The sequence below is a fragment of the Anguilla anguilla genome, chromosome 14 (assembly GCF_013347855.1).
Source record: "Anguilla anguilla isolate fAngAng1 chromosome 14, fAngAng1.pri, whole genome shotgun sequence".
In the NCBI taxonomy this organism is placed as follows: domain Eukaryota; kingdom Metazoa; phylum Chordata; class Actinopteri; order Anguilliformes; family Anguillidae; genus Anguilla; species Anguilla anguilla.
The window spans coordinates 13781204-13796637 of record NC_049214.1 but is presented as its reverse complement, the minus strand read 5'-3'; the positions used below and the strand labels follow the sequence as shown (position 1 = coordinate 13796637).

Here is a 15434-nt window from a genome sequence, read left to right as displayed (position 1 = left end):
TGGTGGGGAGGAAGGTTCAAGCAGAGTTTGCTGAAATGGGCCTGGGGATCTGTCTCCATGCCTAATCTGTATCAGACTCCAGCCCATTAGGTGACAGTAATGCGTCTTTCATGCAGGTTAAAACAAAATAAACACCATCGAAGAAGAAGAGCTACCAGAAATGCGTCGCCCTGCCATTGACAAGCTGTCCAATCAACGCTCTCGTCTGTGCAAATACCGTTATCCAATGAAACTGCTTTGCAGAGGCTTAGAACAATGAAGTTCAGTGGCTTAGAACTGTCGTCGACGGCTAAGGGGCGTGCTTATGGCGGAAGTAAGTTGGGGGAAAAAATCACGTACCAGATTCTTATGATGCTAACATAACAGAAACGCTGTACCGGAGCACCAAGATGGCAGCTCTTTTCAGTCTTCGAAAAGGTCAGTAGCTAATTTATTGTGATGTATAGCAGGTAGCAACACATTTTATTCGACAGGGGTTCAGATTTAATTTGGATAAAAACACGCCGGTGACCATACCTGTGCACAAATTTGTGTCTTGGTGTTAGCTTGACTATTGCGATGGGGTCAATTCAGGATGGCTTTGCTGGCAAACCTTACTTAACTGACGTTCGCTAGGCAACATGCTTATTTAGCCTAGCACGTTAACCTAGAAGCAATAAAAACAATGATTGTGTTACTTCAGGTGGGGATTTGGATTGCATATTTAGCTAGTTTGTGAGCAGTATTTTCATTCTTATGTTTGCGTTAATGATGAGCCGACTTGCATGCAAATATGCGTAGTAACTACCTGCAGAGCAAGTAGTAAAATATGAATGGACATTAGAAAGATTGCTAACAACGAGACCAACGTATTAATTTAACTTCACAACATGAAGTAGTGCGAACTGGGACAAAGGTCAGCACACTGACGTCAATTCACCTTTCACCTAGTTAGGATCAAATCGGTCACAGAGTTAGAATTGTATGTTATATGACTTGAAGTTACCAGTTTGAGCTTATTCTCTGTCTGTTTTAATTAAACACACAAACAACTATAATGTAATCTACACTAATTTCCTCAGGTTCATTTTGTGTGGTTTCTTTTTGGTGACACCTTGTGGTTGAAGAGTTGAGAGTGTGATTGAGTGGAGAGATCCACCTGTGGGGAATGACATCTGGTCATGACTCCTCAGAAGCATCCAATTGCACCAAGTCTGGCTCTGACAGACAGTAGCGCGTCTAATGCTACAGGAGGCACCGCCCTCCTGTAAGAGCATATAGGACGCTACAGCGCTGCTACTCATCAGTGACTATATTCGCTTCTCGTGCGTGGCAAGCAGGGCAGTCTTGGTGGATCTCTCCACTCCACATCCAGTTGTGAAAGTGTCAGGGCATGGACTAGGAGCTATGTAGCACAGGTGAGAAAGAATCTGCTTGCCCGAGTCACTGCCCACTATATGGCGAGAGACAGAGTTGGTTATCTAGGGTTACTCCTTGGCTTCTTGCAGTAGGAGAGCACAGAGTGAACTCTCATGTAGCGTCTCAGTTAAATGAGGTCTAGCGGTGCTGAGGCCTTGGAGGGTGTGTGCAGAACGATGGTCCGCCATACAGCATGAGGTGTCCTTAAGGCAAGCTGGTCTGTGAAGTGAGACCTGAGTGTCAGATGGAGGGAAAGAGAGGAAAAGATGAGGGTCATCAGCCTAGAAATCATACCAGAAATCATGGGAGGAAATGACAGACCCAGCCAGCATATACTGGCTTTTTGAGTTAGGTTCACGTAATTACGCCAGAGATCTTAAACCTTTATAGGCTAGTCCTTGCAGTTTTTGCGGAAGGTGTTGCTCTTCTCTCTCTTTCTCTCCCTCCCTCATCCTCTCCAGTCCTCTCCTCTCTCTTTCTATTGCCTGTTTTCTTCCATTTTTTCCTCTCTCTCCTCTACCTTTTTGTATATCACATTATGTCATTGAGTTTGGAATGTGGTAGTTAGTATATGTCATTATTGATATTTGTTTGCAGTGCATGTAATACTGCACAGGGTGTTTATTGTTGGCATATTGTTGCAAGTGGTCACATATCTGGCTGGTAGTGGGGTTGGAGGTGTTCTAGAATTATTGCTAACTAGCCTATTTCTCTCTCACTCTCACTCTCTCACAGTGCTGGGTGTGGCAGTGGGGCGTGGGGTGCGCGGTGTCTCTCAGCTGGCCGAGCTGCCGGAGATGCACCAGATGCTCAGGCAGACGTGCAGGGACTTTGCAGACAGAGAGCTGGCCCCCATCGCCAGCAGGCTGGACCGAGAGCACACCTTCCCCGCCAAGCAGGTACACGTGAGGATATGTAGAGAGTGAGTGTGAGGATGCAGTGTGAGGATGTGTGGGGATATCACACTAGTGCAGTGTGAGGATGTGTGGGGATATCACACTGGCGCAGTGTGAGGATGTGTGGGGATATCACACTGGCGCAGTGTGAGGATGTGTGGGGATATCACACTGGCGTAGTGTCAGAATATGTGGGGATATCACACTGGTGCAGTGTGAGGATGTGTGGGGTCTCTTCCCTCAGGTACTGGAGCTGGGGGCGCTGGGCGTCATGGCGGTGGAGGTGCCGGAGCACTTGGGCGGGGCCGGCCTGGACTACCTGGCCTACAGCCTGGCTGTGGAGGAGCTGAGCAGGGGCTGTGCGTCCACGGGGGTCATCGTCAGCGTCAACAACGTCAGTCAGTCTGTCTGTCTGTCTCTGTGTGTCTGTCTGAGTTTTAGGTCAATGGCATTTTAGTTCATGTAATTTCTATGCCTCATTAATCATTCATTTCAGTTAATTTCAATTGAATTAATGTCTTTATGCTTATGTGCATTTTTCTGTGTGAGTGTGTGTGCGAGCGAGCATACGTGTGTGTATGTGCATCCGCTTGCCTATATCTTCATGCGTGTACTTGTGTTGCACTGGGCATTTATGTAAATATTATACGATGTGCTTTCTTTTGTTTCTGTGGCATTCAGCTTCGTCCTAGTTGATCCATATATTTTCCTGTTTAATCTTTGAATGTTTGTCTCGTGTCCATGTTCGTATGTCGTGCATAGTGCATGTGTATCTGTCATGTGACACTGGTACTGAACTTCAGACGTCCTGCTCATGGTTGCGCTCCCCTGTGCTTGTGTTACCCACACATTCCCCCTCTCTTTGACCCCCCAGTCCCTCTACCTGGGCCCCGTGCTTAAGTTTGGTACTGAAGAACAGAAGGAGAAGTGGATCACTCCTTTTACTACGGGGGAGAAAGTGGGCTGCTTTGCTTTGAGTGAGCCAGGTAAGGACTACTAAGGACCACCAGTGCACCAGTACAGCGACGGGGCACTGCGCTGCGGGGATGTGGCATTTCTACGATAAAATCTGAAACCCAGTGCTTCATTGGCACAGGTTGATGCCATGGGTCCTTGTCGCCCCTCCCTTCCTTCTCGTTACCCAGGCAACGGCAGCGACGCGGGCGCCGCGTCCACGACAGCGAGACAGGAAGGGGAGGAGTGGGTTCTGAACGGCACCAAGGCCTGGATCACCAACTGCTGGGACGCCTCGGCCGCCGTCGTCTTTGCCACCACAGACAAGAGCCTGAAACACAAGGTGGGCCCCGCTCTTCACCAGCAGGGGGCAGCACTGAGCCAAGAGCACCAAATCATTAGGCAAGCCTGAACCAAAATGTTTGGATGAGGAAATCTGCAGATATCTTCTGAGGATGGTCTTTTTACTGGAAAGTTTTGAACGGATTAAATTTTATTGGTTTTTATTGTTTGTCATTGGATGTTTTTACCTTGAGACTGAGGACCACACTGGAAAGCATTGCTAATGCTTTGATGTGCCATCCTCTGTGCGGGACTTGCATCCGATGGTGCATGTATTCTCTTATCCACGAAACAAAATGAAATCAAGTCGGGTGCCTCACCAGCAGCCTAGCAGAGCCATGCTCCTGCCTCTACTAACCAACAGAACATCTGGGGAGCGTTGCAAAATGAAGCAGACTGTTCAGAGCAAACATTCAGTTCAGTAAGCGTGACATTTGCAGCATAAAACGAGAATAAAGCCAGTCTGTGCGATGGGCAGTAAAATGAGATTAGATGCGGTTAAGAAAAAAGATTAGATGGGGGGCGGGGGCAGAGGGAAGGGCGAATTTGTCTTTGAAAGTAATCCTCTGAATTGGAGCCGCGGCTAGGTGGCTGGGTGAAGAGAGAATGCTTCACTGATTATTTGACCTTAGGACCATGACAGTGTCCCACGGTGGCGTGATGTACGCTCATTTGAATTCTGTCCAGTTTGGATCTGAATATGATGGATCCCCATTGGTCCGAAAGCTGTTTGCACACTGTGTCACAAGACCCACAGTCACTGGGCTCCACTTTTGATACTGGTGCCCTATTGTGGACAGATCCAAAGGCCACAGAAAAATAAGCAACAAAACAATCAGGATTTGTTGCTTAATTGGTGTCATTTCCTATTATAGCAGCCTTGGATGACCATAAACTGCATGTGTGCGTGCAAAGGAAAAGGACAGAAAAGGGAGGAGGATAAGTCTGATGTTCCTACGGAGGAAGCTCTGATATGAATGTAAAATCCAGACGTGATGGATTGAGTCTGTCTCTCTGCCTCCCTCCTGCCGGTGCCAGGGTATCAGCGCGTTCCTGGTGCCCATGCCCCACCCCGGGGTGTCTCTGGGCAAGAAGGAGGACAAGCTGGGCATCCGCGCCTCCTCCACCGCCAACCTGATCATGGAGGACTGCCGTGTGCCGCTGGGCAACCTGCTGGGCCAGCGCGGCATGGGCTTCAAGATCGCCATGGTAGCGCAAACGCCTGAACAGCACGCACCTGAACACTCACACCTGAGCGTGCGCCAGAACGCACAGCTGAGCATATACCTGAGCACGCACCTTAGTATACCCCTGAACACACACCTGAGCATACACCAGAACACTCACCTGAGCATGCACCTGAACACACAAGTGAGCATACACCTGAACCACACACACTTGTGCATACGCCTCACCAACACGCATCTGAACAACACAACAGAAGAAATACGATACGCCTGAACAACATGCGCATGTGCACACAAGGGAACTCTCGTCTGAACGCCACGCGCCTGAACACGCCCTCGCATTAACCCGTGCCGTTCGCGCAGGCTGTGAGTGTCATCTGGCACGCAGGCTGTGAGTGTTATCTGGCACGCAGGCTGTGAGTGTTATCTGGCACGCAGGCTGTGAGTGTTCCCTGGCGCGCAGGCTGTGAGTGTTCCCTGGCGCGCAGGCTGTGAGTGTTCCCTGGCGCGCAGGCTGTGAGTGTTCCCTGGCGCGCAGGCTGTGAGTGTTCTCTGGCGCGCAGGCTGTGTGTGTTACCTGGCTGCTCTCGCCCTCAGCAAACTCTGGACAGCGGGCGCATCGGGATCGCCTCGCAGGCGCTGGGCATCGCGCAGGCAGCGCTGGACTGCGCCGCCGACTACGCCCACAAGAGGACCGCCTTCGGAGCGCCCATAGCCAAGATGCAGGCCATTCAGGTACGGCGCCGCTGTGACATCGTCCGCCATGGCCAATAGGAAAGACTCAGACCGAACGGGTTGAAATGTGTCAGGCCGAGCTGCTGGGTGGCTCAATCAGTTAAGGCACTGCGCTGTGGTGCTTGGTTGACCCCCACGGTCTGGGATCGTATTCCAAGTGCCGATTGCGTTGCCCATGGGAGTTCAGTCGGTTAGCACTCTGCGTCACTCTCTAGCGACCCCCGCTGGTCACTTGAGGACCTGTGGGCTGCATGCAAAGCCATGTATTAGAGGTCTTCCTCCAGTGCAGCTTAGCTGTTGCGGTGTGAAAAGAAGCGGTCTGGCGACACCATGTGTTTGCAGAGGAGAACTGCAGATGTCCGCACTTTTTGAGTCTGCAGCGGGGTTTGTGCCTGACCTCTGCTGCGTAGACAGTTGGGCATTCCAAATCAGGCTGGGAAATGGATATGTCCGGCCCCACGTTGGGCCAATATTATTTACGGAATTAAAAAATAAATAAAAGTTTTGCCTTACTCTGTAGAGATGTGGTGTTGTGTGTGAAGTGGCCTGTACAGAGTGTGGGCTTGTTGTGTGTGAATATAAGGTGTGTGTGAGATGACGTTTCTCTCTCTCCCAGTTTAAACTGGCAGACATGGCTGTGGCACTGGAGAGCGCCCGTCTGCTCACGTGGAAATCCGCTCTGCTACGAGACGCTAAGAAACCCTTCTCTAAGGCAAGTCCAGCGCTGCACTGCGCAGCACACGCACACACACACAGACACACAGACGCTTAAACACAGACACACGCACACACACACACACACACACAAGCACATGCACACAGACGATTAAACACAGACGCACACACACAGACTCTCATTAACTCAAACCCTCACCGTGCTCTACTTCCTGTCTAACAGGAAGCTGCCATGGCCAAGCTGGCTGCATCAGAGGCTGCTACATTTATCTCTCACCAGGTGAGTGCCTCCGTGTGTGCAGTAGTGCATGCACACGGCCAGTGTTGGGCTCACTACTGCCTTTACTAGACAGTTTATGCATGTTTACCTGAAGCTTCTGATCCAGTAACTGCTCCTGAAGGACTGCTAGTCCTGCTGGTCAGGAAGTGGACACCAGGCCCAAAGTGAGAAATGATGCTGAAAGACTTCACACGCTTTGCTTGTACAGATATAGCATCAGCTATTTGTCTTTCGTCTCTCCATCGTTTGATTAAATGGTTCTAAACTCACAGTTTGCACATTAAGAGTATATTTAACGTGCATCTGAGGTTTTGACCCCTGTTCCTGGAGAGACTGAGGTCTGCTGACTTTTGTTTTCACCTTAGAATAATCGGCACCCAATTCAGAAACCAGGTGTACGGAGTTAACTGTAATGAAGGGCATTAGCTGAATAATTGAGTGCCAAGCAGTACTTAATTAAACACTTGATGAAAACCAGCAGACCATGCGGCCCTCCAGGGCCAGGGTTGAGAACCCCTCATTTAGACCAAAAGAAACCAAGTGAGGTGAATGCATTGACAAGTTAAAGCAGCTGACTACACAGTTAGCCCATTTAAGCCCATGGGCAACCAAAGTTGCCGAAGTCTCTACCATTCGTTTCATCTGTGAATATTGGATGACTATAGTTGCTTTAAAAACAACAACTGCAAGTAGACAACCTTAGGAAGAGCTTTAAACAACTGTCGTCATCCAAAAAGTATTCACAGATGGAAAAAGAGTGGTAGAGACTTCAGCAACTTTAGTAGCCCGCGGGCTTACATGGGTGCTGAGTAACTGCTAGAACCAGCAGACCCTGCAGCTCTGGAATACACGGGTCCTCTCCTGTTTTTGAGTCCATCTTTATCGCCCCGTTGAGCATAAATATCCCGCTGCTCTTCTTGCCATGCGCTCACCAAACTTTGTGTCCTTGGGTCCCCCCTCCCACTGAAGGCCATCCAGGTGCTGGGGGGGATGGGCTACGTGACGGACATGCCCGCCGAGAGGCACTACCGCGACGCGCGCATCACCGAGATCTACGAGGGGACGAGCGAGATCCAGAGGCTGGTCATCGCCAACCTGCTGCTCAAGGAGTACCAGCCCTGAGGGGGGCAGGACTGTTTTACACCCCACCCCACCCCGTCCCGCCCCGCCTCGCCTCACTGTGCCTGGGTAGCTGGCCCAAATCGCCACCGGTGAGAGGGACAGGAAGCAACTCACAGGATCATCACCGCCATTTTTCTGAGATCACTGGAACACCGGAATGTGTATAATTTTAATTTAAGCTTTCTTTTTTGTTGTTGTTTTTTGGGGGAATGTCTGTCAGCAAAATATCTCTCTCCTGAAGTGCCAGTGGTTCACTGCCACTTGAACATGCAACTCCTGCCTTGTCCTGCAGAGGGAGACATAGCGGAGTGCCTGGACCTGTAGCCTGTGCCTGCACTTGTAGAAAAGAATGTCACAAGTGTGCAATTGCCTCAGCGAACACAGCAGCAGATGCAGGTGCATTGTTCTTCACCCAACTGCTTGGACAGCTGATTTTTTTTGTTTGGACAATTGTATATACGTACTGTGAATTATGTAGATTATGCAATTTTTAAAAAATAAATTAATAAGTATTTTTGGTGCTGTATTTGTTTCTGGGACCTTTAATGAAATCAGGCATAAGTAAAATCGGGCTGTGAGTGGCTTACTTAGCAGAAACACTGGTCATGAGCACCTTTTGCCATCTTCTAAATATTTATTTTCTCCACATGTGAGTTAGGGGAAAAAATAAGGTGATCCCCCCCCCTTTGAAGTAGTTCACCATTTTGGACTTAAACATTAGCCATGTCAAATGTCATTTCAGAAGTTGCCACAAGGTGGCGGATCACCCCAGTGAATCCATTGGTGAGTTTTCCAGTGCTAAAGACAGCAGCCATCCTCTGGTTGAATCACCTTGTCAAGGAGAGAGGCTGTCGATAGGTGGGGTCACTCAAAGAGCCACTGAACATGTTTCTGGTCTTGCAGCTACATCTTATGCTGTAGTTAGTCTGAGGAAGCAAGTAGGAACAGGTCCAGTGATGAAGAATTCATTGATTGCATGTGGTAACTTAACTTCACAGGGAGGCATTTTCATCTGATACATGGTGTTGGTATTTCCTTCAAGTTCACTTCTGATTGGCCTTTCACTTAATGGTCGCCTCATTGATTGGTTAAAATGCAAATCGTGTTATGCACGTTATGCAGTAAACAACATTTCCAAATGACCAGTTAGAAATCCTCCTGTTTCTTTATGAATTAAAAACAAGTTAAAAAGCAGAACTTAATCAGACAGGCTTGATGGTAGAGTATTTGTTTATTTTTTGTTCTTTATGCACTATAAAACAATTAAAAAGAATGATTTTCATTGCACAAGGCACGTAAAATACTAAGACAAGTTTATCATTCAACATCTGTGGCCATACCCCCGAATGGATTCAGCTGAGAAGTGAAACTTAAATGAGACGCCAGACGGTGGATGCCTTTCACCGCGTTCCAGAACCGTCTGCGTCCGGGGTTAGACGTAATATTTCTGAGATCTGATAGTACCGGCACAATCATGCGTAACTGCAGCATTTTACTACCGATTTCTGTGAACCCAGGTCCCAACACTGGCTTTAAGCGCATCGTTCACGTGCCGATCTGTGCCACTCACGCTACGATGATAATGTTTACAATCTTTTCCTGTGTTTTCCACACACCCATCCTGAGTGGTGCCACCCTCTCAACCGACTCAAGCCCGTCTTTCCCTTTCTCATGACCCCTTTGCACTGTCCACGTCAGTCGTTTCGTTTTACTGGTCGCGTTCTCCTTCAGGTCCTATAGAACCGCCCGGTACTCGTCATCTCCTGTGTTTCTTGTGTGCTCTCCGTTTCTTAACGACAGGAGGTTCCGGTAGGTAACAGTTTTTCAAGCCCTATATCGCAGTACAGAACAGAGTGTTCCTTGCCACAGTAGTGTCATGCCCCTGAACAAATTTAAATGACACATCTGCAGCAATGTTTGGGAAATTTCTGTATCTTTCCAAACCCTTTTTTTAATCCAGATTTAAGATTTTTCTATTAAAGATGGAAAAATTCACCCTTTAGGCTTCCTACAGACTATTTTTTGTTAGTGTACTGAAATTTTCAAAAGCTTGTGCAGTGCCTCTGCAATGTTAATATTAATGCTTTGGAGCTCCTAAGTACCACTACTGTACAAAAGCCAGGAGTGCTATACTGGCTTTTATAATAATAATAACAATAATAAATGTATAGCACCTTTTGAATACAGTGCCCCTCAATGCACTTTACAGAAAGATGAAAGAAAGACAAGTAAATGGCACTAGCAATAAATAATATCAATATGTAATGGCAATAAAATAAATGAATAAAAATACTTAATGCAATAAAATGTTAAGAAAAAAATTTAAACAAGTTAAATAATTCCTGAGGAAAAGGCACATCACAGATTTCTTTGAAGACCTTCCTTTATAAATGTGACAATTAAATGGCAAGAAAATATGAGGGGGAAAAAAAAAAAACTTTACAAGTACATTTCCCTTTACTCTGGTGTTGAAATCCATGAGGAGTCAAAACTAGGGTAGCATTTGCATGGGAAGGAAAGCGATGCCAGACGAAGTGAACGCGCAGTATATGAATATTTCCTCTGTCTGTAATGGCTGTTACGGTCATGGGGAAAGACGTTAGTGGAGACAGGAAAAAGGGTGTGCAATGCGAAGCAACGTGATTGAGCATCGATCATTAACAAACTTGATGCCAAAACAGCCCAAGCAATCAACCAACCTACTTCCATGGCCAACGCAGCATTTTTAAAACAATTCAGGTAAGCGCAACGCTGGATCACCTGATCATGATGCTATAATTATTTTTATTTTGTTTTATGGACTTTTATTTATACTGGGTGTGTTGGCTGAGCATGCATGCTCTTTTATAGCAATGCCCCCAAGTTGCCTAATAAGACGATATGTCCATGTCTGAGACCTGTAACGGTCATTTAGAAGCTAAGGTTTTCAAATCTCAGAACTCACCTTGTTGCAGTGAGTCTGGTACTGACCAGCTGCAGACTACCCCAGTTGAATTGCTTTGATGGGAATATCAGATTTTCAGTACCTAAACCATGGTTAGTTGTCTAGTTGACTAGCAATTCTAAGCTTTAGGTGTGGGTGTGGCTTCCCTCTGGTCTTCTTTAATAGCTGGTCGTCTCCCTGATTCAGTGATCTGCCAGATGACTGGGCTCCCTCTCAGATCACAGAACTCCAGCCTAGAGCTAAACAGGAGATTGGCTCACAGACTTGACGAATCAAAGATAATTCCTTCCAATCCTACAAAAGTTGTTTTTTGTCCTCCTCCTGTTAAACTGTCAGATACTGTACTGCACTTTACTTTATATGCATACATGGTAGATGTGTGACTGAATGGTCACATGGTCTATGTTGATCTTGCAGATGCAGCTGTTGCTAGCAGATGAGATCCTGTATGTGGCTCTACGGACAGGAAATGCGCTCCCTGGCTGATAAGGACTTTCAGTCTCTCCGTGTTTGTCTCCACGTTTAGCAAATGGCTGTGAAAAAAGAGAGGAAGCTTGATTATTTGACCATCCTGGTGAACATGGAAGAGGACTGCATGGAATTGGAGCAAAGTTCACCCAAGTTAGGCCAGGAAATCTAGAACAGGACAGTTTTGCTTACATGCCGTGTTGTGTGGTCCTTTGTGTTCATCCCTCCTCAGGAACTTTATTAGCCAGATTAAGTTCCAGATCTTTGACTGCTCTGTATAACATGAACAGGGTCTAATATTTTACCCACAAAAATACTGCCATTGTTCTGTGTGTAGGTTCATGGTTCTGTTTTATTTTGTGTTTTTATTTCTCACTGTTTCTCTGCAAATGTCTGCAGCCTCTGAAGCACAATGAGGTTTTTCATTAATGCCTTTGCACCGATGCTAAATCTGACCAATCCTCTCCCATTTAGGGGGTTTACTATTTAAGGCTTTATACCACCAGTTGTGAGCATCACAGAGACGTGGAAAATTCTTTAAATGAAGCAAGACACTTGTATCATTTACCATACAAACTTAGATTAGTTTATATTCATAGTTTCGGGTGATCTCATTTATTTTGAAATTAATTACTTAAAGATCACATATATAAAAAGGCTAAAACTATCCTGGACATTTCAGTTGTGGTTTCCTTTATAGGTACACGTGCAGTTCTCTGCATAATACTAACCTTCAATATTCAGTGACCCTTTTTTAAAAAAATGCTGGGAATCTATCATTTGTCTTTAACTTTGACTTGCAAACAAACTTACACTTTCTTTGAGTGCCAAACTCACCAAGCTGTGATAAAATTTTGAATTGCTTTTGTTTGTCAAAGTTACAGACAGATGATTGAATCCCATCCACAGTCAAGCAAGTTATTGCGCGTGATGACGGTTTTGTGTACATTTTCATCACCGCATACACTTCATAAATCTTGCTCTATTAGTAGGCTGTGTGGGATTGTTTGATCCATATTTTGCAAAGGAGTCAGTATAGTTCCTAGGGAGGAATTCCTTCCTGGTTTGGGGACGTGCTTCTCTGATCCACCTGGCAGGCCTCGGAGGAAACAGTCTTATCAAGGAAATCTGGGACACATTTAAAGGTAAACATCAGCTGATCTGGCGGTTGACTAAATTTTGAACTCCGGAAATGCCCCCCCCCCCCCCCCCCCCCTTTTCCACATTTACCAGATATGGGATGAGGTCATTATGTGAAAGAAGCTGGTCGTGAAGTCATATCTCACATCTGGCTATGAGTGTTTGTGAAAAGGTACAACTCCTCACCCCACCCCCCTCCACCCCCACCCCCATCCAGTTCCTTCCGTTTTCCTATCGCCTAGCCTTCCAAGTGTGTCTGATTACTCCTTTGTTTATTGATGGAGCTCTTACTAATCCTGCACCTGACCTGCTGCTGTACGTGATATTCCTCAGCACTGCCCCCATCTCATTACCGCCCAAGATGCCTGATTTACTGTCTTCCATAGCGACTTTTAACATTCTCTTTTTATGCAGCAACTGCACAGACAATTCATTTTAAATCATGGATGACAAAGAAGGTTGATTTGACTAATAGATGTGCATCACTAATTGGGAAAATATGGATAACTGTGGAATCTAAGAAAACAAAAATCATGTGCAGTCATTTATAACTGGTACCTACAGTTATAGTGGTGTTAGCCACCAAATCCAAGGGTGCTGGAGTTTTTGGGGTTTGCTTATTGTTCAGCAGGAAGTCATCTGTAAATGTCTAGTACTACATTACAATGCTAAACACAAAAAGTTCAGCGATTGTATTTATACCCCCCCCCCCCCCCCCCCCCCCCCCCCCCCAACAAATATATATATATATATATATATATATATATATGATAATTAGTGGCCTTAAAAAGGTACGATACCTCACAACACAGCTGCAAAACATGTTTCAAATAACTCTTTATTCATGTATTGTAATTACTTGGGCAACAAGGATGCATCGTTTTATCTGGGAGAGATACAGAAGTTGTCATTTTATAAATACGACAAAAGTCTTCATTTTACTGTATACATAGATTCCCTGTTCCTTTTAATGCATATTCACCTTTGACAAGTTGCACACCATGTTTACCAGGATACAGTGCCGGTAAATACGGTCATTTGCACACACAGAAAAGGACATGTTCAACAGAGCGACTCTGGTAGAACAGACTAACAACTGCCACACTCCAAAGCATACAGTAAAAAAATAAAAAATAAAAAATAAAAATAAAAACCGATGAACTAGTGAGTCTACTATAACGTATACATTGTATAGGCTAATATTGTAGACTAAGATATAAAATAACACACACAAAACATTTTTAAAATACTAAATAAAACTGATGTACAGTAAAGTTAAATGCGATTATTTTATTTGGTACTACTGGCACACTGAACAGGCATTGAACAGTTCAAATTAAGAGTGGCTGGAAATCGGATAACTGATTTCAGAAAGTGAATAATTTTAATAGTTCTATTAATTTTCTCAGTATGGTCTGTTGAATTGACTAGATTTTTATTTCTTCAAGTCAATTAGGCCTACCCGTTCAAAATACAGTTAGAAAAAACACGTAAACACTGAAAAATCAACACATTTGATCACAAAAATGCTAGCCTACGCTAGACATAGTTCTTTTTATCAAAGTCCCTGTTTTGCGTAGTAACCTTCGTTGAGGCGTATTTAACTGGGTACGAAGAGTTAGAAGTCGCCAGGCATTGGAGGAGAAACATCGTGCCTCCGAGCATCAGGAGTGCAGCAGCTGCCCATCCGATGTAAATCGCTGCTCCGATCTCACGCTTATTCGTCGCTGGTACTTCCATGTTGTAGAAATCTGCAATAATGTTATTAGCCATCCAGCACAGAGGCACGAGGACGAACAGACCGCTGATGATGAAAATGACGCCGCCGGCTTTTGCTAGATTGGCTTTCACTGCCTGCGTCCCGAAGCAGTTGGTGCATTGCGCGCCGGCTATGGCCACAATCATTCCGATTATGCCAGTCACCGAGGAGATGACAGTTAGGGCTCGTGCGATCTGCAGGTCTTTGCTGAGCGCCAGCATCGAGTCGTGCACCTTGCATTGTATCTGTCCCGTGCTCTGCACCACGCACGACATCCACAGCCCGTCGCTTATGGACTGAGAGACCACAATGTTGCCCTCGATATAAGCTGACACTTTCCACGAGGGCAATCCACACGCCACCATCACCAGGAGAGTGCCGCCGATGCATAATCCCAAATTTAGTAATTCCAAGCAAGGCGAAACCATTTTAGCCCCCTTTTCTACGATTTTCGTTGATTATGTACTTTCTAATGTGCCGTCTGGTAGCCTTTTGCTAGAAACAATGGACTTCCTAATGCCTACTAGTTGCTCTCTTATCCTGTCTGTATTTATCTGTGTCCTTTACCACTTCCAACAAGGCACAGTTAAAGCGGGACTGTAATATAGATGATGCTCAACTCCGTAATTGTTAAACCAAGGGGAAATCTTTGGTCCAATAAGATCCCACATCATCCTTCTCAGCCAATGAAAAGGCAAGGAAGTTGGACTGAAACAAAGGAAAACATACTTGAGCGAGAGCAGTTATTTACTGGTGTGCACGGAGGACAGCTGGAGGAAAGATAACAAGTGGACCCACAAAACAGGCTTCCTATTCCAAATAAGTACACACATACATTTATGTTATTTTAAGTTTTCGCAGATGTGAACACAACTCATTTATATGTGTAACATCTACCCTCACAGATTCTATTTCTGTTTGAGATTTATAAACTGCATAGCTTTCACCACTGTACTCACGACGTGAAGTAGACCGATACATTATTATTGCACGCAAATTTCTCACGATTTCTCTAAATAATATGCATTACCATGGCTCATTTGAACATTTTCAACGCTGTTCAAATAGTATAGAAACTATGTTAGAGCAGTAGTTAATTTTAATGAGCTTTTCCACGTCGCTGTACACCCTTCGTATAGCCTTGCACATTCAGTTTGTGTAGGCTACAGTTTGTGAACTGCGAGTATTAAATCAGCATGGTCTCGAGCAGCACGCAGACTTTAAGGAGTTTCTCACTGAGGGAGGCTTGTTCACCCGCAATTACAAAAAGAGGAAATTTGAGTCTGGGATTCTATGATTAATGGAGCGGACGGACATTTCTCAGTATCACATAGGACGATGTCCCCTATGTGCTCCGTGATGGCTACCTGTAATCTAGAGGAGAGTTGGTCAGAGGCAAGACCTTGGAGACAGCAAGACGGTGTCAACAAATGGGCGAAGTTCTTTCCCTTAATCACTGAAATTCTGTGATTATATTTTATGACTAAATTAATTTCCTGTCACGTATCAAGCATTGCAAAAAACAAAGTGGGGT

The 15434-nt window shown here is 45.6% G+C and overlaps 2 protein-coding genes across 2 annotated transcripts; one reads left to right on the top strand and one right to left on the bottom strand.

Moving 5' to 3' along the window:
* The first annotated feature begins 275 nt into the window (after window positions 1-275).
* acads (acyl-CoA dehydrogenase short chain) lies at window positions 276-8113 on the top strand. The gene is made up of 10 exons (XM_035392022.1): window positions 276-417; window positions 2134-2297; window positions 2539-2688; window positions 3169-3280; window positions 3440-3591; window positions 4629-4799; window positions 5375-5512; window positions 6129-6224; window positions 6411-6467; window positions 7437-8113. Exons 1-10 carry the CDS (start codon window positions 390-392, stop codon window positions 7587-7589), a joined length of 1221 nt encoding a protein of 406 aa, XP_035247913.1. The 5' UTR covers window positions 276-389; the 3' UTR covers window positions 7590-8113.
* Window positions 8114-12961: 4848 nt separating this feature from the next.
* Window positions 12962-14527, bottom strand: cldn5b (claudin 5b). Its single transcript, XM_035392023.1, has one exon. It carries the CDS (start codon window positions 14326-14328, stop codon window positions 13681-13683), a length of 648 nt encoding a protein of 215 aa, XP_035247914.1. The 5' UTR covers window positions 14329-14527; the 3' UTR covers window positions 12962-13680.
* Between the last annotated feature and the right edge of the window lie 907 nt (window positions 14528-15434).

Bases quoted from the DNA above. Each gene is read 5' to 3' on its own strand.
- acads (XM_035392022.1), top strand. From the start codon at position 390: ATGGCAGCTCTTTTCAGTCTTCGAAAAG. The intron at 2,689-3,168 runs GTCAGTCAGTCT...TTGACCCCCCAG, and splicing joins TCATCGTCAGCGTCAACAAC to TCCCTCTACCTGGGCCCCGT. The intron at 4,800-5,374 runs GTAGCGCAAACG...TCTCGCCCTCAG, and splicing joins TGGGCTTCAAGATCGCCATG to CAAACTCTGGACAGCGGGCG.
- cldn5b (XM_035392023.1), bottom strand. From the start codon at position 14,328: ATGGTTTCGCCTTGCTTGGAATTACTAAATTTGGGATTATGCATCGGC.